Source organism: Sorex fumeus, unplaced genomic scaffold, assembly GCF_029834395.1.
Source record: "Sorex fumeus unplaced genomic scaffold, SorFum_2.1 ptg000015l, whole genome shotgun sequence".
Taxonomy (NCBI): domain Eukaryota; kingdom Metazoa; phylum Chordata; class Mammalia; order Eulipotyphla; family Soricidae; genus Sorex; species Sorex fumeus.
The window spans coordinates 9,210,932-9,233,827 of record NW_026606072.1 but is presented as its reverse complement, the minus strand read 5'-3'; the positions used below and the strand labels follow the sequence as shown (position 1 = coordinate 9,233,827).

Below are 22,896 nucleotides of genomic sequence, written 5' to 3'. Positions count from 1 at the left end.
ATAGACTCTTAAAGAGATTCAGGGTCTTAATTTATAGAAAATTCTTAATCACTAAAACCACAAGAGAAACTTCTTAATTTTGTCTTCTCTTCCCACTTCCTTTTCCCTCCCAACTCTTTTGTAGGAAAAGTGCGAGGAATTTCAACTTGCCAATGTGTAAGGCGGCGAGCACCACAGTGGTGGAGGTAAGAGGAGAGGTTGTTTCTCATGTCCTGAAGGGAATTTTTAAATTTGATGTTGGGTCTTAGTTTTCAAAAATATTTGTTAAGTTCATTTGTTTTGTCACAGCCTTTTTGTCGGGACCTGGGAAAATTTGCTTTAAATATATAGTTGTCAAAATTTTGCTACATCATTAGCTTTCTTGCTGGGTGGCTAATTCTTCCTTCTGATCCTCTCTTTGAGCTCAAGCTTTAGGATTAGTCAAACTTACAAATGTCCTTTAGTGCTTGAGTAAACTAAACCTTCTTCAGTGAAATTCTAAGGAGACACTTTGTATACAGAATTCCAGGAAAATAGTGGTATGAGAGAAATTCATTATTTTCTCTTAATAGATGCTGTGAATTCTTGAGGGAAAAAGGTAGTACTAGGAATTCCCATGGCATGATCCTGTTTGAATCAGCTAAATAAAAGCACTGATTTTTTTTTTTTATTTGCGCATCTCAGGTTTTGGGAAAATCTTGCATAATTCTAGAGCCTACCCAGAGATGACATTCTGATACAGAACTTGGTTCTTATACACAAAGCTTGCCATTTTGTTTATGCATGTTTGATACTAAAAAAGAGAGTTAAAGGGTGTGAAGGTCATCTTAAAATTGGAATCCTGTTTGAGTTTGAGATCACTTTGAGATCCTTTAGAAGGGTCTTTAGGAATCCAGTCTGGGAAGGAGAGCATATGTCCTTGACGTTTTTCATGATGGAAGGGTTGCGCATTGCATCATGCAATCACTCTAGTTCAGCACTCTGCAACCTTACTATGCTGTGTGTGGGTGAGTGAGAATCACTGCTCTAGACGCATGATCAGGACTGCATTTCAGGAGGTAGTTCAGTGGTGTTTCCGTAATGGTTCAAATGCCTTGGGCAGTAAAGTGTATTATTGTTTTTGGTTTGTGGCCCACTCTATTGTGGCTCTTTGCTTGGGAGTGACCCCTGGTGGTGCTCAGTGAACCATATGGGGTGATGGAGATGGAACTGGGTGGGATTGGCTGTGAGCACAGTAAGATAGTACCTCCTGTACTCTGTCTCTGGCTTCCCCTGGGTGTGTAGGGGGGAACCTTGTACAGTTTTGAAAAATGTCTATCAAATCATCCTTATTCTCTGTGCATGACACATATTTAACATAACTAAAGAAAAACAATCTATAGCTTAAAATGATTTTATGGACTCCATAAAACTTCCACAGACTAGTAATTCTTTGAGAACCACGGGGCCTTATGCATCCTCTGGGGTACACTGTTTGTTCCCCCTTTGTTCCTTTATAATCTGATTCTTTTAGCTATAAATCTTATTCTGAGAGCAGAAAATGACCCTCTGGTGCCTGACGATCGATGCAGTTGTAAGAAAGGATAGTTGGGTGGGAGAGATGCACAAGGATGAAGGCATCTGGCAGGTGACCACCTGGGGTCATCCCTGCCCAGCACAGTTCCTTCCTTAGCACCGCATCCCTGGGAAGGAGACCAGGCAAATACAGGTGAGTCTCTTTGCTGGCGTTAGTGAAGCCGAGATAAAAATCTTTTCACTGAGGCTGCAAACGTGCTCACGGCTGTCCTCCCTCATCCAAGAATGGGCCTCTGTGATCTCTCACAGCGCTTTGATATTAGAGCCAGATGCCCCTTAGGGGTCTTTGCCATCTCGGACTGCAAATGCCATTCCCAGCTGACTGTCTGATGAGCCCTGGGAGCCCCCAGCCTCATGTGACTTTTAAAACTTGAATTAAATAGACAATTCGGTTTCTCTGAACTAGCCTCATGTGGCTGGGGACTGCTGTGTTGATTAGCATAGATATGACCTTATCATGGGATATGTAACATTGTCATCCCTGTAGAGAGTCTTATTAGACCAAGCTTAATTAGAAGAATCAAGATGAAAACTAATTTGTCATTTTAATTTAGGAATAGAAGCAGGAGAGCTTCTAGTGAATCATAGGAACTCTGCGCTCACAAATGAGAAATGACTGGGAATTGGGAAAGGCACCACGTTGGGTGCTTTCTGAGACACAAAATCTATTTTGATTATGGTTTCAGTAATGGAGTTACTATAGTGCTAGCGTTTATGGTTTTGCTATACAAAGCTACTATACCCCACTACCACCAGTGTGCCCAAGACCCTCCTGCCAATGTCCAAAGGAGAAAAGAGAGAAAGAGAAAATCTTTCTTTGAATTTATATTATTCTGAGTCTAGTGAGTGCCTTGGGCCATCAGCTCTTCTTTGCCACATTCTGTGCGTCCTGGCACCTGCGGGGGCCCCTGCTTCCCTGCTTCAGCCCCGCCTGCTTTATTTTCTGACAGACTTTAACGAGATGATTGGGAACTGATCTCTGAAGTCTGGCATTTAGCAGGAGTCTTGAGAGAGCAGACATTATTTTCGTATGCCTGCTAATTATTAATAATAATACTAGCTGCCGTTATTCTTATATATGAGTTACTGTTGTTTTTTAAAAAAATATGCATTATTTTTATTATTTTTCTTGGCATGGGGGAGCTCTTAAGCAGTGCTGGGGATGGGGGTCTGGAGTCCCCCAGTGATTCTCGGCTAACCAGGCTGGTGATTCAGTCCCGTCTGTGGGTGCTGCCCTGGGCCCTACCACGCTAGGGATGACCCCTGGACACCCCAGAGGTGCCTAGGGATCTTCAGGGCTGCATCTTGTGCTGCTCAGGGGATCCAGCTGGGGTCTGCTGTATGCCAGGCGTGTGCCCGAATGCCTGTAGGATTGCTCTGACCCCTCCATTTCTGTTTTTTAATCCTCACAGTAGGCTCTTGAGAAAGGGAACGTTCTCCTTATTTTTGGGATGTGGACTTGAGAGCACAAGGAACAGGGGCCTGAGTGAGAGCATGGGGGCGGTGGGGCGGTGGACGGGGGCGGGTAGGCACTTGCCTTGCATGTTGCTGATCCTGGTTCCATCCTTGGCGCCCCATGTGGTCCCCTGAAGCACTGCCAGGAGTGATTCTTGAGCACAGAAGACAGGAGTAAACCTCCAGCAGAACCGGATCTGACCCAGAAAGTAGCACTGCACTGTAGCACTATTGTCCCGTTGTTCATTGATTTGCTTGAGCAGGCACCAGTAATGTCTCCATTTGTCCCTGTCACGTGCTAGTGTAGCCCAATGGTATCTGCTTGCTCCAGGAACATGAAGTGAGACTTGTTGTTACTGTTTTTGGCATATCAAATACGTCACGGGTAGCTTGTGGGTGGGATACTCTCGATAGCTTGCATGCCTCTCTGAGAGGGACGGAGGAATCGAAACCCAGGTCAGCCACATACAAGGCAAATGCCCTATCTGCTGTGCTATTGCTCCAGCCCAACCCAGAAAGTAAAACAAACAAACAAAAAAAGTATGAAGAAGTGAAAATATATGCCTGATGTCATGCACCTAGGTGGAGCTAAGGTCGAGCATGGAAAAGACCAGTGGGCCCGAGCATCTGAGCGACAGTATAGCTTGCCTAGCACGTGGCCCACCCAGGTTCGATCCCCTGGATCCATAATAGTCAGTCCCTCAAGCACCTCCAGGAGTAATTCCTGAGTGCAGAGCCAGGAGTAATATCTGAGCATTTCTGGGTATGACCTGAACAGAGAGAGGGAGGGAGGGAGAGAGAGAGAGAGAGAGAGAGAGAGAGAGAGAGAGAGAGAGAGAGAGAGAGAGAGACAGAGAGAGAGAGAGACAGAGAGAGACAGAGAGACAGAGAGAGAGACAGAGAGAGAGGGAGAAAGGAAAGGGGGCCTTCCATTATTTTATAGCAAACTCCCAAGTCATCATAAAAAGGTGATGTTTCAAACTCTGGAGAGATAGCCTTTGAAAGTAGCCCACTTCAGTGTTAACTATTAGAATCCAACAGAGAATGTTACCAAAAATGTCTTTATTTGTAAATTCCTCTCTCTCTCCATGGCTTCCCTTGCCTGTTACCGTAGTCCCTGAGAAGGCCCAGCAGGCCCGCGCTGCTTTTGTCTCCTTGGGGCTCAGGCCGCTCTGTTGTGTGTTCTGCTCGAAACTCGCCATGTCCCACAAATGTTCCTACACGTAGTGATGGAATGTCTGTCCTGGCTCAGCATTGCACTAAGAAGCAGGAACCTGAATAGTGACTGACAGAGTTTCTGACAAAGGCTTTTTGAAGGAAATTGTAGCTGATCTCCTTTCTCTGAGGTGGGAGAAATTGGGGACTTGAGGGGCCATGTGCTTAGGTTCTTCCTTACCTGGAGCTGTAAAGAGAGTAGAATTCTAGATATCTAAACCATGGATGATGAGTCCCTCAGATATCTTCAATATTTTCTTTATCTCAGAGGGTCTGGCAACGCAGTATACAATTGGTCTCTTGCTGTCTCTGTTTCTAACTTCTTCTCTATTTAATTCAGAGTTAATGTTTCCTGCCAAGAAACAAGATGAGTATGTTTATCTTAGACTAAAGAGGAAACAAATTTTCTGTTAATATGGATTATTTTTGGTTTCTGCAAATGGGGGTACATGTCCTTTTTGGAAAAGTTTTTTCTTTTACACCAACATCAGGGTATAACCAATGAGTTGATAAATTTGATCTCGGTTTCCTCCTCAACTAAACCAGTATGCCAGTATGAATGTTGCCTCCCTCCCTCCCTCCCTCCCTTCCTTCCTCAGAGGGTACTTCTGTTGAGGGACCATATGGTGCTGGGGATTGAACCTGAGTCGGGCAAGCACTTACCTGCGGTACTGTGTCTGGCCCCTTGCCTTTCTTAAAATGCAGCCAGTTGCATGTTGTAGCATAAAGTTGTGTCCATGTGAATTCAGGCTCACTTCTTAAGAAACGGGGCAGTTACTGGGAAAAGGAACACCAGTGGGGGCACATATTGGTACACTTTCCGAAGAGATGTTTTTCGTTTTATCCCAGGCAGGGTTATTGCTGGACAATCTCCCTCCCCATCCTCCCCCTGCCACCCCAAGTGGGCTAAATCTTCCTTGATCAACCGCACAGATGGAAGTGGAAAGGCAGCCTGGCAGTGACTCTGGGTGTTGTGTCCTGTTCGTATAAAAAGGTGAAGCAAAGCCTGTTGTGTCTGCCCAGGGGAGAATTTCTCAGGACCCTCTGATAATCCTTGTCTCCTTGGTGTATATCCCACCATCTTGGGTTTCTTGGGAAAGTGATGGGTTTCAGCATTAGAAAAGAAAAGCAACTTTTTTTCCTTTCTTTTTTTTTTCCTTCTTTTTGTTTTCTGGACCACACCCAGCAGTGCTCAGAGCTTCCTTCTGGCTCTGCGCTCAGGGATCACTCCTGGCAGGACTTGGTGGACCCTCTGGGGTGCTGGGGATTGAACCCAGGTCTGCTGTGTGCAGAGCACACGCCTTCCTTGATGTACTTTCTCTTTGACGCAAGAAGCAATTTTTGATAGGAAACTTAGGGGTAGGGGGAGAGACAGCGGGAGTGGCACCTCCCCCACCTCTTCTCACCGGCAGCCTACGCGCAGTGTCAGAGCAGGTCTTCTGATTCTCTTGAAGACAGTTGACGCTGATGCTGGCACCAAAATAACGTGGCTGGTTCTACAAGGCCTCTTGGGCAGGTTTCTGCAAGGCCTCTCGGGCCAGTTTGGCTAAGTCCAGCTTTTCGTCCAGATACATTTATTCAGCTCTCACAGTCTCCATGGCTATATGGGGGATGTTTATGGTACACGGATGTATTTGCTGATGAAAGAGTTTTTCCTATTGTATAATCACTAACAAGCACCTGTAAATATGCCGGCGGCCTAGAGGCTCACTTGTGTTGATTTTCAAGCATCTGCCTCTCCTGCAGAGGTAGAGAGCTACTATCAGTCGTGCTATATGGATCACTCCCTTGCTTTAAAAAGTATGTAATTCATGAGGTTGGGGGTATATGGGGAATTATTTTCTGAGACAATAGACTGGGATTTTGTTGTTGTTGTTTTAAGAGCCCAGCGCTGGGGATGGTGATTCCTGTGCCCAGCTCTACTGCCTGCACAGGTAATGCACATTCCCATTGCAATAACTGGAGCATAGGATTAGGGATGTTCTTCCTGATTGGTGAGTGAGGCAAGGTGAACATGCTAGTCAGTTTCAATGCTATTAGTTTCTTTGGCTTGTTTTTAATGTTCTTTATGAAGTCTAATGGGCACATACTAGCACTCGCAGTCACACCTTATAGAATCACATCTAAGGACCTAGCAGCCAACAGAAGAGCTTTGATGACCTTTCTAGGCCTCCCGTCCAGTGACTGTCAACTCACGGTCACTCCTGTCACATCTACCACCCTACCTCCTCCGCTCCCTTCCTGCAATATTTTTAAACAAGGTATATGGTATTATTTCTCAGTGACATTTAGAGGAAAAGTTCAATGAAGCTGAGTGTGCTAGGGACATTTGTGAATTCTGGAGAGACACAGCAGTGAACAAAAATATAGAAAAGCCCTTGCTATCTCCACAGTTTGCACACTGCTGCTGAAGATGGGCATTGTTATAATAAATAAGCAAAACAGACAGCAGTTCAGATGGCAATACATGTTCCAGAGAGGAGAGTAACACATCCGAAAGGGACATGTCAGGGGAAGAAACCGGTCAGGGGAAGAAACCGGAATTTGAGGTAGAGCCATCAGTTGAAGGTTGTGGGTAGATGGCTTTTGAGCGAAGACTGTGAGGGTCTTTGAGAGCAGCAAAAGTGGGAAGTAGACTCTGCAGCAGTGAGGGTGTAGATCCTAAGGGGACACCTCCTGGTGTGTCTCAAGTATGGGGATAATGTGCTCCTTTATCTGTGCAGGTGGACACTTGGGGGTCATATGTGGCGGAACTTCCTTGAGTTCTGAACAGCAATGTCTTCTGAGATGGGGTGAAGTAGGATATATCTGAGCATATGTTCATTTCATAACAGTTCGCCAGTGGTGATGAGAGCTAAATCTGACTTTCGAGCTCTGCAGGGAATGGAGAATGTGATCTTGAGAGTGGGGCCTCCTGGCTTTTGTGACTGTGACTCAGTTGGGAGAACCTGGTGTTGATCATTCCGTGTGACCTACTTCAGTAGGCATAATCAAAACGCTGGTGATTTCTGTTTACAAAGGAAGGTAGGAATGCTGTGGATTCTATTTTACCTTAGCATTGGATTTCTTTTAATTTTTATCTAAGAACATTGGTTTACAACATTACATATGTTTGTATGTTTTGAGAGTGTAAGACCACACTTTCATCAGTTGTATGGTACCAACCTTGTGCTCATCAACAAAGTACTACCAACCATCTATCACAGCCAACTGGACCTTCTGCCTTTTGCTCCTCTTTTCCACTCTGGTGACTTCATGTCTGCTGTAAGAATCAAAAGGTTTGTTTCGACTGTTCCTTTGCTTTGTGTTTCTGTATTTCACATATGCATGGAATCATCTAGAATTTGTTTTTCTCTTTCTGACCTATTTTATTTATCATTAACATCCATGTTGCTGCAGATGGCAAGTTGCATCTTCAGTTCAAGAAATTATAATGTGAAAGCTATGTGCATACAATTTTGAATTTATGAACCTGTGGTATTGTCTTTCATTGACTAATATTGTTTCTAGTCTTACTAAGACTAATGTTAAAACCCAAGTCATTATTTCTTTATTTAAAATTTTAGGTGCTGTGATATACAATACTGTTAATGATAGGGTTTCATGAATTTATTGTTTCAATACCACACAGTAGATTTTAACCATGTGACTTAGTTATTTCAGTAGAGCCTGTGAATATTTAATCTTCTTCAAGGCCAGTTAATTGTATCCATGCTTTAGAGAGTTTACTTTCCTTTTTTCTTTAGAGAAAGTGAAAAATCTCTAAAGGGATAAACACTTCTTCTTTTCTCCTAAATATTTTTTATTCTTAATCTTTAGATTGCTAATATCTTATGAAACACTTTTAAAAAAATGAAGCTCATCATTTTTCTGAGACAGTGGAAAAGAAAACACACAGGTATAACCGGGGAAAAGAATTAAGCTTCTAGTCAGATAAGACAAATACCTTACACCATGATGAGAAGCGGTATTTAAAAGATTCAATTTTAAGCACACATTCATTCAATAGACAACCATTCACACAACTATATGGAATTCATTCATATACACAACTCTGATTGACACGTGGGTGGGGACTTAATAGTTCTGAGAACTTGGCTGAAATGTCAGATTTGACATTTACTATGTGAAGCATATAATGTTAGAGTCTTTTTGCCACACTCAAGAATTTTCCTAGTAGAAGTTTTCTACTTCAGTTAGCTAGAAAAATGAGAACAGCAAGAAACTTGTTTATCCAGTCCTTTTTAATTCACTGACATAAGCTAGCTGAACATCTGGCACAAATTGTTAAAATAAAATGGGGTTGGAGAAGGGAGGCATTGATTGGTAAGAGAGCATCTTCTACAGAGGAAAGAACACCCTCTTCCCACCAGCCCAATGAGCCTTGGGAGCTATTCATGTCAGTGAGGCTGAGCAGTCACCTTCCCAAGTGTTAGCTTCGGGGATGGATGCAGACAGTGATGGATATCATTTACATTGATTTTTTAGGCCTGTTAGTGATGATATAGTATATTTACTTTGCATTTCTTTTTCTTATAGTTTCTCAATTATAAGATTTTATTCATGCTTTTGAATAAAAGGTAAAGGTAAAGGCCCTCCCGTTGATCGTTGATTTGCTCGAGCAGGCCCTGTAACGTCTCCATTGGAGACTTTGTTGTTACTGTGTCTGGCATATCGAATACTCTCGGTAGCTTGCCGGGCTCTCCGAGAGGGGCGGAGGAATCGAACTCGGGTCGGCCATGTTGGCCGCTTGCAAGGCGAACGCCCTACCCGCCACTCTCTGAAAGAGATATCTGTATATACCTATTTTAACCATTGGAGGAGCTACAGAATGCTTTGAGTGATAAGGTGACAGTTTCATAGATAACTAGATGAAATGAACTTTTTGAGTTCATTGATTTTCAGAGTATTTAAAGATCATTCATTTCCTTGAATTTTCACTGAATGCAAATTTGGTTTGAAAATATTAGAATGTGGATAAAGATGTGTCTAATGAGGACATACTGTAGTTGAGTATTTTGGCAAAGTAAATTCCTCATTGATAGAATTGCGGCATTTATGTCTGTCAGAGAAGCAATAAATATATGAAAAACAAACAAACAAACAAACATGGACACAGTGAATGCCCACTGTTAACTTTATTGCATCTTTGTATATTCTTCAAAATATTTTTTGCTCTAATGACAAAGAATAGCTAGATAGAAATAAGATTTATTGATGATTAAAATATATTAAATCAAGTGCTAATTCTGACATTTTATTTCTTGTTGCTTGGTAACAATGCAGCAACTGTGTGAGAGACTTCCATTATCTCAGGTACAATGGACTTCATTGCACTGTGGGGTAGAAATGCCAATTACAGCAATTCATTTGTATGCCATTATCCTTGCAAAATTTGGGTGCTATTTTTTATTGTTAGTGCAGAGATCCTAAAAGACAACCATTTTAATAGCACATCCTCCTGTTTTTTAATGGATTGGTGAATTTTATTCTAGCTTTTTTTCTTTTTTACTTTGTATCTATTTATAACTTTTGAGGCTTCACAAAGTTAATTTTATCGACTTGTGCTGTGTAAAACTTAGGTTTAAAAATTTCATTATAAGTATGAGTGATGCTTCATTAGCTCTAAGTGATCATTTTTTATCCTTCACTGCCTGGAAAATAAAGTGATTTGGGCAGATTCTTTTGCTTTATGAAAAATAGAGCTGGACTGGAGAGATAGAACTGGAGATTTGCTTTGCATATGGTTGACCTCAGTGTGATGCCAATTTAGTCTCTGGCATAGTGTTGTACCCCCAGCACTGCTGAGATCCTTGAGTACACAGTCAGAAGAAGCCAAAGCGTGGCTGGCTATGTACCAGCCGCTCTTCCTCCCCCCTCCCCCCCCGCCCCACCAAAAAAAAAAATACCCCCAGAACAAAACTAAGACAAGAGAAAAAAAATAGGCCATATTGATCATTCTTCTTTACTTTTTATTTATTTTTATTTTTAGGTAATTCACCCTGAAATACGCAATTACAAAGTTGTTCATGGTTGGGTTTCTATCACAGAGTGTTCCAACACCCATCCCTTCACCTGTGTGCATTTCCCACCACCATTTCAATTTCCTTCCCCTTTCCCCCACCCAGCCTGCCTTTATGGCAGACAACCCCCCCCCCCTTCTCTCTCTCTCTCTCTCTCTCTCTCTCTCTCTCTCCCTCTTTTTAAGCACTGCAGTTTGTAGTTCTATTACTGTTGAAGAGGTATCATGCATATCACGTTACATCCTTTGAGCACTTAGTTCTTGTCCATAGTGGTCCCTTCTCTGTGCTAACTGCACTCCTCCCTATCCTCACATTGTAGCAAGCTTCCTACCGTGAATGGGTCCTTCTGGCTCTCATTTCTACTGTCTTTGGGTTATTATTCTCATACTTTTATTTTTTAATCCCACAAATGAGCATAATCATTCTATGTTTGTCCTTATTCTGATTCATTTTGCTCAACATGATACTCTCCATGTCCATTTATCTATAAGCAAATTTCGTGACTTCATTTTCCCTAACAGCTGTGTGGTAGTCCATTGTGAGATATATATATATATATATATATATATATATATGTGTGTGTGTGTATATATATATATATACACACACATATATATATATCTCACTATAACTATAACACAAAAACTACTATGCCATAGTTTATTTTTTTGTTGTTTTTTTTTTAATCCACATATTTGTTCTCTGGCACTTGAGTTGTGTCCAAAATCTGGATAGTGTGAATATTGCTGCAGTCAACATAGGAGTGCAGATGACTTTTCTGCATTGTGTTTTCAGGCCCCTGGCAGTGGTGTTGCTGGGTCGTATGGAAACTCAATTTTCTTGAGGAATGTCCATATTGTTTTCCAGAAAGGCTGGACCAGTTGGCAGTGAATGAGAATCCCTTTCTCTCCACATTCACACCCTCACTGGTTGTTCTTTTTGATGTGTGCCAGTCTCTGTGGCTTGAGATGATATCTCATTATTGTTTTGATTTGCATCTCCCTGATGATAAGTGATGTAGAGCAGTTTTCCATGTGCCTTTTAGCCATTTGTACTTCTTCCGTGAGGAAGTTTCTGTTCATCTCTTCTCCCTGTTTTTTGGTGGCGTTGTATGTTTTTTTCTTGTAGAGTTCTACCATGGCCTTATAAATATTTAATATTAACCCCTTAAGATATGAGTTTTGGGTAAATATTTTTTCCTATTCTGTGGGCTGTCTTTGTTCCCTGGCCATTGTTTCCTTTGAAGGGCAGAAGTTTCTTAGTTTTATGTAGTCCCATTTGTTTATCTTTGCTTCCACTTGCTTAGTGTTTCATCCTTGAAGATTCCTTTGCTTTAATGTCATGGAGAGTTCTGCCTACATTTTCCTCTGTGTGCCTTATGGATTCAGGTCTTATATCAAGATTTTTAGTCCATTTAGTTTAATGTTTGTTCATGTTCTTCCTTTAATATAGAAAATTTATTAATTTTGGAGCTATTCTTGCATGGTGCCTATCCAGGTTCAGTGCTATAATAAACATCCATGCGGATTTTAATTAAAAAGTTACTTACTTATTTAGGCACTATGATTTACAAAGTCATTCGTAATTCAGTTTCAAGTACACAGTTTTCCAACACATATCACCAGTGTCAACTTCCCTCCACCAGTGCCCCCCTTTTTGGATATTTCTTTTATATATATTAAATTTTTATTTGAAGCACTATGATTTACAGTACTGTTAATGGTAAAGATTCATGCATGAAACATTCCAGCACTGCAACCCCTCTTAGAAAAATTCATTTATCTTTGTCCCAGTGTCTTCCCCTTTTCCCACATCCTATTTTCACACCCCCAACCCCATCTTCCTGCTTGGCAAGTTTCCTAATTGAAGACCAGACTTAGTTTCTGTTACCTTTGACCATTTATTTCTTTACTAAGTTTTTTCCCACATAAGACTGAGATCATTCTTCTGTTCCTCTCCTTCTGTCTTACTTTACTCAGCATGATACTTTCTAGACCCATCAACAGCAAATTGATTGATTTTATCTTTTCTTATAGGTGAGTAGTATTCCATTGTATATATGTACCAATTTCCTTGTCTAGTCATCTGTTCTTGAACATTCAGGCTGTTTCCATGTTTTGGCTCTCTAGTGCTGTAATGAACATAAGGATCTAACAAGTATAGTGCTTACATTTTTTTTAATTAAACACCATGATTTAAAAGTTATTATTATTTTGGTTTGTTTTGGGAACCGTACCCAGTGAATCTCAGGGGTTACTTCTGGCTCTGCACTCAGGTAGTACTCGGGGGACCCTATCGGATCCTGGAATCCAGCCAGGATTTGCTGCGTGCAAGACAGATGTCCTACCTGGTCTACTGTCACTCTCACCTACAAAGTCATGGCTTTTTTTTTTCTTCTGCTTTTTGGGTCACACCCAGCGATGCTCAGGGGTTACTGCTGGCTCATGCACTTAGGAGTTACCCCTCGTGGTGCTCAGGGGACCATATGGGTTGCTGGAAATCAAACCTGGGTTGGCCACGTGAAAGGCAAACGCCCTACCCACTGTACTATTGCTCCAGCCCCAAAGTCATGACTTTTTAGAGAAGCTTTGTAGACACCTTGTGGAAAAGAAGTTTCCTGTAAGCCTGTAATTTCATTAGCTATAGTTGCATACATCTCCAAATCAACGATCTCCTTACTAGTGGCTAATATACTGATCTGTTTATCTTGTTTGTTTTTTCTTGTTGTTGTTGCTTTTGGGCCACACTATGTGATATTTAGGGGTTTCTGCTGGCTCTGAACTCAGAAATCACTCCTGGTGGTGCTTTGAAAACTATATGGGGTGCCAGAGATCAAACTTGGGTTGGCTGTGTCTTACTCATAGTACTATCTCTCTGTCCCCTGTTAATCTTGTTTTGTACTTTGGTTCAAAAGATTCAGATACTGTGGTGTGGGATAAAAACTAAAGTTTACTCCCTGATGAAACATGCTTGTACTGTATATCCATCTTGACTGAAAATAATGTTTGAAATAACATAATATAAAAATTGAACTGTGTATTGCGGTGTGGGAGAAATGAAGTGAATACAGAAAGCTTCAGATATCCATTGGTGGTTAATGTTCAGCCTTAGGCACTTCACTGCCTACTGCAAACATCATGGGAATAAGGGTCCCCAAATAGACCTGTCTATATTTCCTTAAGATGGAGCTCACTGTCATGTGCAAATAAATTAATTAGTCTGCAGGTGTGTTTGCATTGCTTCCTCAGCAGGCTTTGCTTTATTGAATTTTTACTGACTTGTGAAAAGTCTGTTGTTTGTTTTTTAGGTGAAAGGGTTTGAAATTTTGGTTCGTTTTGGAGAAATAATGAAATCAGAAACCAATAATGATTTAAATATTAGTCATCATTTTCTACTCTGTGATTTATTCTGTAAATAAACCAAAAACCAGGGCTGGAACCATACATAGTACAGCGGGTAGGGCACTTACTTGCCTTCCAAGTGGCTGACCTGGGTTCCATTCCTGGTACCACATATAATTCTTTGAACCCCACCAGTAGTGATTCCCTGAGCTTAGAGGCAGGAGTCAACCCTGAACACAGCCGGGTGTGGCCGAAAAATATAAGGGAAAAAAAAAAATAGACCCGAAAGCCCAAGACCATTCAAATCCAAGAATGGCTTTGATCCAACTTCTAACATTTAATGTTAATCTGGTGTTACTATAGCTGAGTAACTAAGTCCACATTTTGTTGCTTTGGAGGGAATTTTAATCCAGATTTCATGGGAGGGAAGCTGCACAAGAGAGTGGGGATCTCTACTTTTCTGTGCTTTCTGTGGAAAGGAGACAAGTTAATTCACTTAATAAAGGTATTTGGGGGTCAGGAACCAGTGGCTCAGTCATGGAGTGCAAAAGCATTGTGTATGGATGACCTGGGTTCAATTCCCTGTGCCTCAGAAAAAGAAAAGGAAAAGCTAGTTTAGTTCCTTAATAAATGGTGGAAATGACTCAAGTTTTGCCTTGTATTTTGAAAAAGGTTATTTTTTTTTCTCAGTTTAGAATTTTATTTTAAATTTGGAAAAGCTTTGCTGGCACAAACAAAACACAGGGAAGAAACTCATTTCCAAATGCAGATTAATACAGGTTGACTATAAAAAGCTGCAGGATTAAGCCTACTGTTAGGAAGTTTTGGTGTAATTTAAGTTTCTCTCAGTTTGAGGAGTTTACAAAGCTCATTCATATTGAGAGCTGGCTTCTAACAAGTGAAATTAGACCTTTAGAAATAGGGGAAGTAGCAAATAGAATTTTAAAGTCAGTTCTCTACAGCAACTCCTGCTATAAAAAGAAATATATTAGCTGTTGTTTTATTTGTAGAATTTCTCCCAATGCTTTTATAATTATGTTTGTTCCCAAAAAAAGTGTTCATTTATTTTTCTTCTTTGTTGGTGTGTATTTTTAATTTTACAAGTGCAGGGTTTTTTTTTTTTTTTTTTTTTTGCTTTTGGGTCACACCTGGCAGTGCTCAGGACTTATTTTTGGCTCTGTGCTCAGGAATCACTCCTGATGCTGGGAATGGAACCTGGTTGACATGTGCAATAAAAATGCCCTACACATTGTACTATTGCTCTGGCTCCCCCAAGTGACATTTTATTTGAGGATTGATGAGAATTAGGTTATATAAGTTGCTAGGCAAATAGAATTGGAAAGCATTTCTTTGTGAAGTTTCATTCTCAGAAAACAGGGAAGGTCAGTAAGTGGTCCAAGAGAAGTGGATGCAACTAAGGAGGACCCTGCACAGTGTGCTGCAGGTTGGATTGTTGAAATATTCTTAAAGGTGGCAAAAGTAGGTGAAGGACTTTTAGCCCTGTTACCCAGTAATAATGAATACAGAAAAGCAACAAATATCACACATTTATATGCAAACCTCTTTTTCATCCATTATAATAACCCAAGGACGTCCATTTTACTACCCTCATGTTTCAAAAGGAAGAAGTGAAGATAAGAAAAGGTTTATAGTAATGAGGCTTGTGAGAAGAGTTAATGTTTCTTCCTGTCTCCATAGTCTACATTCTTGAGGGATGGTGGGTATATTTTCAGGTCCATTTACTTTCCACTCTGCAGTTCTAACAATAAAGTTGACAGTTTTTTCATTGGATGCATCATAGTCCTCCAGATAATCGAATTTTTCAGCCAACTAACTAGATCTTCAAGATGTTAATATTTCTATAAACGCAATTAAAAATTATTCAGTAATTTTAATATCATATGACTTAGACGAATTTTCTTAACACTCTAAAATGAGAGCCATTAGTCCTAGGAAGCTAGAATGGTTCCCCCTAGCTAAAAATAAAATAAACAGTCATACATAACAGTTTGAAACAACTTAGAAACTTTGTCTCTGTGCATCTGATAATTTTCCTTGATATTTCTAGAAGTGGATGGATCTTTTGGGTATGTGTATCGACATTTTTGTAAGCTTTTGATAACTGCTGGTTTCAGTTATTTCCTAGGAATGAGTAATTTTAATTATCCTACAGTGATATATGAAGCTTTGAATCCATTCTTCACCTGAGTCATGCTTAGACTCTTTTTATTTCCTATTTTTCTAGTTTGCTAGGTGAAAAATGCTGTCCTTTCATTTCAATTTGCTTATCTGTGATGACAGGGAAGCTGAGTACATATTGGCTATTTCTATTTCCATAGTGATTTTATGTGTTGTTGTACTATTATTGTTACAGTTAAAAAATCTGGAGGGTGTGGGGCTGGGGTCGTACCTGACCATGTTCAGGGGTTACTGGCTCTATGCTCAGGAGTCACATCTAGTGGTACTCAGTGTAGGATTTGTTGTGCCAGGGGTCAGACTGGGGTCAGCTGAATGCAAGACAGGTATCTTAATCCTTGTTCTCTCTCTGGCCCTATTGTGTTTTGTTGTTGTTGCTATTTTTTTTATTTAGCCCAATTTAGAAAGCTGTTGATAGCAGTTTCTAGAGAACTGTTGATAACAGTGTCCTAATGTCACTGTCCTTCCAGTATCAGTGTCCCTGCATTGATGATCCAAGTTTCTCTCTTCCCCATCCTGCCTCTTTAACAAGCTCATTGCTAAAATCTTTTAATTAAAAATTGATCAATGTTTAACTCGTTATAGTTTGAGATCACATCGTTTCCACAGGAGAGTCTTCATTATTGCATTCCTGGGTATCCTGGGCCCTCAGATTTAGATGGGGAGCTGTATAAAATGGCAGTAGAGGAAGGGCAGTGTTGAGACTGACATCTGTGTTTTGGAGCTAGATTCTTGGGGTTTAAAGGATGCCCCTATCGAGCTGCTTGTTCTAGACAAGAATGAGGTTGGCTGTAGCTAGAAGATTATAAAAGGGAGACTATCTTGATATGCAGTAAGGGATCCGGTTAGGAACAGGAAGATGGGCTAAAACCTCAGAAAATAACCTTGGCTAGTAGCTGTCCCCATAGAACATGTTCCAATAATAAGGTGTGAGTCAGGCGCTCTGTGCTCTCACTGTCTGGAGACAGCTCACTGGCTCAAAACTTTTGGTCATTACTTCCTAGAATATCATTGCCTGGCAAATGAGAACATAGATTCTGTTGATAAAAGAGAAGGGAAATTAAGGGCCAGGTGGCATTTCTGGTCGCTGAGCTTCTCCAAGGAGTTATCCCTGAGCACAGAACTAGGAGTAAACCCTAAGCACTGCTGGGTGTGATCCAAAAACCAAAAATCAAATCAAATCAAAGAGGCGGAAGAGTCCATTAAGTAGTTTTTTCTCCTTTAGTTTCACTAACAGCTTTTGGCCTCCTTATTGATTTATTCCATGTTGGTGTTAAGAATTTAACTTGTGATTTTAAAGTCACTCATTAAAATAACAGTGGCTTTCTTTATTCTTGTTAGAGACTTTGTTAAAAATGTTATTTTTTTTCCATCTCAAATATAGATTTAGTCTACAAATACTGAAGTGATAATTAGGGGCTTATGCAAGATCATTTCATTTTAAAAATTAGCTTTTTTTTTTTTAAAAAAAATAGTTACTCTAAATCTTTGTGGTTCAAGCAGATAGCTAAAAACAGAAGGCATTTTAAAGTCGTGGCTTACATAAATGGTTTAAGTAGAAAATGTGTGAGAGATGAAGTGATAAACATTACTCATTGACCCCTTTTGTTTTATTGGTTGTATTTCCTATAAGTGTATTTCTTATAAATGTATTTCTGTCTGTATCATTATTAAGTTTGAGCATGCACCATGTGGAAGCCTCCTAAAATTAGAATATATTCAAGTTTTATAATGGCCTTTCACTAGGTCTCTGGAAAATCCAGGTGCACAAACCAAAAATTAATGAAAGTGGAAGAACATAATTGCCAAGGTGCTAAAAGTTTCTTTATGGACGGAAGCCACAGTGATCAGTTCCCTAGCAGCGTTAGTTAAGGCAAACTTTCTTATTTTTTGATGTCTGGAAGAAATAACATTTCTTCTTTTTTTGGGTCAGGTTAGTTATTGCCAGTTTTAATAGAGTGTTTTAAAAATTAGGATCTTCGTTCTATGAAACAAACAAAAAAATTAAACTTTTTGCCATTCTTGTTTCTGTGCATGCTAAATAGACAACATTTCTCTGCATTCTCCCTGGATCATGGCCTTGCTGAACACCAGGCTTTTGCCTGCTGTTTCTGGAATTCTCTTCCTGCCCTGCTCCTCATGCACTTCCTACCTTCAGAGTGCAGCTGCGCCAGTTGCTCTGGGGTGCATTGATCATCACGTGTCTTGTGATTAATTGTTTACGTTACTCTTCCTTTAGACCATGAACACCTTTTGAGACCTTGTCATACTTATATTTGTATTCTCAGAACCTGGCACAATGTGGGCACAGAGTGGCTTGCTGAGTGATGTTGGAGTCACTGAGATCAGCCTTTTGAAAATATAAGCATAACTTCTCAGGCTTGGAATTGTGTTGCCCATTCTACCTGATTGCCATTATTTCATTTTCTTCCATATTCTAAGAGAAAAAAAAATAATGCTTTTCTGCTCAATGACTTCCCGGTGAAGTTTTTTTTTTTTTAATCTGAGTGCTTTGTCGGTCCATGCATGAGGTTTGATAATCGGCCACCAGCTGTTCTGTACTTCCCTTCCTTATTATTGTGACTAGCTTCCTCCGACTTCCCTGGACTCATTTTATCTCAGGGTGTGCCTTTTAATACAGGCTGGAATAGACAGTGTGTCTCATTGAATAGGCTTTTATTACTCGGCTAAAGCAGAATAAGCCATATGGTAGTTAAGTAGATAAGCAAAGGGTTATAAATCAGTGGCCAATAAATTGGCCTTGGAAATGCAACAGTCTGCTTAGTCAGGAGAGAATTGGCAGAGCAAATTCATCAGTACACAAAAGTATTGTGATATACAGGTGGCATTGGATTAGATACATTTTGTTGATAACAAAGTATCCCAACAGTAGGGGGTTAATTTAGAGTGTTCAACCACCTAGAATGATTAGAATGATACTTTGATGTGAGTGCTTTCAGGTCTCAACATAGAATATCCAGGAACAAATATAGATTTTACAGCAAGCAAGGACTGAAAAGAAAAGAAAACCTTCATTTTCTGACTCTGACTCAAACTATGACTCTTTATTTATTTATTTATTCTCTTTCTTGTCTTCTGAATATGGGAGAAGTTCATGAAGTAAGTGGCATTGGGATGATATGGAAGAAAATCACTCTCACAAGTCAGTCCCATCACGGAATCCTCATTTTCTCTCAGCCCCAGCACTTTTCTTTCTTTTTTAATTTTTTTTTTTATTTTGTAAAGCATTTCACAATATTTCATTACATTTAATATTTAAACCAATCCCACCAATGCTGCAGCTTCCCACCACCATGTTTCCATCTGGAACCCCAACCCCTGCCCCAAAGCAGAATTGAAATAATATATTTTGTATTGTTTGTTATGAAAAACTGCTGAAAATGCTACCAAAAAGTTTCTTTAGGGGGAAAGAGTATGAAGATTGTTTTATTTCACCCAGGATCCATTAAACCCTTCTATAAGAGATCACTAACATGTTTTAAAGCTTGAACCTTGTGCGTGCTTATATATATATATATATATATATATATATATATATATATATCTGTTAAAAAAATAAATTTTTCCCACTAAGATTGGTTGCCTCCTACTTTGAACGCCACCAAATGTGCTGTGGTACTCTTGGAGTATGGGTAGTGTGTGTGGTATGAAGTGTGGCTCGGGGTCCAGGAATATGTTCACTTGTGGGTAAGGCTCGGCCCGAGCATGTGGAGAGTGGGTGTGAACGTGGCAGTGGTTGAGTTCTGGAGGTTTTCAGCTGCTGGGGCTGAGGGTGGGGAGGGCCTTACCCGCCCCCCTCCGGGGTGCCCAGAGTCAAACAACCTGGTGGGGGGTCTGGCAGCATGGTTATGGTGAGCGTCATGTTATGCTCCCTTCCATGAGAGAAGGACATGCGACTTTGGATGGTGGCTGATGATGAGATTAACTGGCGCCAGCCAAAGGTGGCTTATGGGTGCCCAGCACTTTTCTCTGATAGGAGCACATCTCTAAAAGAGAGAGGCTTCTCTTCATTCTCATTCTCAGCTTTGTAAATACAGTAATACTTAAGGGATGGGCTTTCTGTGCTCAAAAGACATTATGATTAAAAGAAGGTTTTTTTTTTTTAATTGACTATCATTGGCTTAAAATACAGAATTCCAAGGATTTAGTTTCACATCTCTATTTGTGTGGGGTTTGCCTTACCAACTACCCACTTTCCAGTGCCGTCCTGCCATCTAAAATGATCTTGCTATGTGCTGGTCCCTCAGTACATATGTCTGTGAAATAGATATGTATGCACCAGATACATGACACTTTTGAGGCCACGCACTGGACAAAACTTGAATGTAGTGTATCTAAATGTAAAACACAGAACATAAAGCTTCAGAACTTAGTCTGTGTGTAAAACAGTCTCACCTACAAATCTCTCAAACACTGTCAGGACAGATGCTTGAGCTTTCACCAGCGGCAGCTCAGCTACCAGAGTTTTCACAGGACTGAGGGCTTAGTTTTGTTCTAAGCCAGTTTGGTTCCTTCATGTTCCATGTTTGAGTCAAAAGCACCTGATCATTTTTTTTCACTTCTTTACTTACTTCACTTAGCACAATCAGCATAAGTTCCACCCCTTTTCCACAGGGCATACTTTCCTTTTGTTTAATGGCCAAGTGGTGTTCTTTTGCGTATACAGATCATGCCTCATTCTCGGTCATCTGTTGATGGATGTTTAGATTGATTTTGTATTTTGACTGGTGGGAATAATATTCACCCCCAATTAAAAAGAAAAGCTCCCGAGTTTCTCTCCCCTCCCTCCCTCCCTCCCTCCCTCCTTCCCTCCCTCCCTCCCTCCCTCACTTCCTTTCCAATCCCCAGGAGACTCATTGGGGTATGTAGTACATGGGATGGGGGGTGGGGCTCAGTGATTGTTTCCCATCTGGTTTGTTGATTCCATCCAAGGGCCCGAGAATGTGATGCTGCTCAGGTCCTGTGGTGTGTGTGTGGGGATACTTTGGTCACATTGGTGGTGTTGGCAGCCTCCAGGGCTGCACCCAGTGATGCTCTTGGGCCCTGTGGTGAAGCATGTGAGCCTGGCATGTGGTCCACGATGCTCTTGCTGCACAGAATCAGTGTTTTCAAATTCTCCAAGAAGACATTTAAAAACCAGAACCTCCTTTGACTTTCTTTTTCTTTTTGGGGGGCTGGGGTAGGGTGGGGAGGGGACACACCCAGTGGTACACAAGGCTTACTCCTGGCCCCGCACTCAGGGATTATGCCTGGTAGGGATTGGGGGACCACATGAGGTGCCTGGTTCAATGAAACCACAGTAAACGGGGTGCAAGGCAAGTGCTTTCTCCCTCCATTAGCTTTCTTCCTGGAGGTTTCCAGGGTGGAGACTGGCCAGCTTTCCTTCCTATAAAGGGCAGTGGCTGAATTCTGCTTTTTGGAAAAAAACTGGAACCGAATAAACACCAGCCCTAAAATGGAGGGTGTGGCTTCCCTGTTTGTACTAAGAGAAGTGGGGGGTGATCTTAATGCTGAAATCACAGCCCAAAACGGTATGAATATGTTTGAATTGCTTCAGGATTTAAGATTTTTATTTTTGGAAATGATGCTTGGGAGAGGAGAAAGGGTATTTTGTTTTGAAGCTAATTTATTTTTGCATTTTTATGTCTACCTTTCTTAAGCTAAATCAGGGAAAACAGACTTCGCATTTTAATTTTCAGAGTGAAATAAATAGGATTCCACTTTGCTTACTTACTGCTTTATAGAAATGAAAACATATGAAGAATTTTTAAATGATGAAAGTAAAGCTCTTATTCTCCTGCACTTGCTAAAATATTTTAAAATTAGGTATTACTGAGTCATCACATGCTGAGTTCAAGTTACTATCTTTGTTGGATTAAATAGCCATTAAGTGCGTTTTGGAAATGCTCAGATTTAACCCATTTGTCCTTTGCAGTTTAAGTGTTAAATAGTGTGTCCTTGTATGATTAAAATGCCCTAAGGATGATTAATAGCCTCAAAGCAAAGGAAACAGTCTCAGAGCAAGCTTTTAAAGTTTTATTTGGCATCATTAATAGTTTTTCTGTAGCAGAAACACCAGCTTTCTCTGACTGTTTCTCCATAAAGTATCTTTGTTGAAAAATGCTCCATTTGTTTCTATTAATTATATCATGTCACCCTGCTTTTCTTGGGAATAAATAATGGTGTAATGTTTTTTCCTTATTTTTATAGATAAGACTAGTGCTTTGAATGAATGTGTTAGAAGTACTTTAATTCCTTTGGGTAAAGGAATTTTAATTACTTCTCTGGATTTTCTAATACAAATAAAATTTCTTCTTAGAAGAAGATAGGAAAAATAAATTAGGTATGTTTATAATACTGCCCGAATGTCCATTAAGTAGTACATTTAGTGAAAATTAGCATTTTTTTGTCAAATAAAATGTTATCAAAATGCCAGAATGGACTTGAATGTTTGGACTAGGTACTAGCCAGTGGAAAGGAAAATTAACACTCATCAAAAAGGGCTTTTAACTTTTATTAAAACAATTTTCCCACACCATAGAAATCATTGGAATAATCTATAAAGTAATATTTCAATCTTTTGTTTATTTATTTTGTTTTTGGGCCACACCCGAAACTTTTTTCAGGGGTTACTCCTGGCTCTGTACTCAGGAATCACTCCTGGTGTGCTTGGGTGACTCAATGAGATGCTGGAAGTCAAACCCAGGTCAACTGTGTGCAAGGGAAATGTCCTCCCTGCTGTACTTTCGCTTTTTTTTTCTCCATGAATATGTCATTTTGATTTTGTTACTACTCATCGTTTTTGTACATTGTCTGACTTGAGGTAAAGCTTTTCTTTGGATGACTTTTCTCTGCTATATTGATATTTTTTTCTCATCTCGTAGTTTAAAAATGAAACAGTAAAGGGAGGAAGGGCTATTTTCTGCTTTTTAATGAGGGACATGAGTTTGAAGGTAGTTCTCATCAATTCTGAGATTTGACAGAACTGGCCAGGCACATCCCTGTGCACAGGTTGTTTGGGCATTTTGGAGATGGCTCTCCTGTTCTAGACTTGGTTCTGGTGATTAGCTTAACCTATTTCCTTTGGAAAA

At 40.3% G+C, this 22,896-nt stretch overlaps 1 protein-coding gene across 1 annotated transcript in view; it reads left to right on the top strand.

The window, feature by feature from the left end:
* The window catches only part of OXCT1 (3-oxoacid CoA-transferase 1), a 160,561-nt gene that overhangs the window by 35,746 nt on the left and 101,919 nt on the right, over positions 1–22,896 (top strand). Inside the window, exon 7 of the mRNA XM_056112160.1 lies at positions 125–185. Within this exon, the coding sequence (XP_055968135.1) occupies positions 125–185 (61 nt within the window). The remainder of the gene's footprint in view (positions 1–124; positions 186–22,896) is intronic.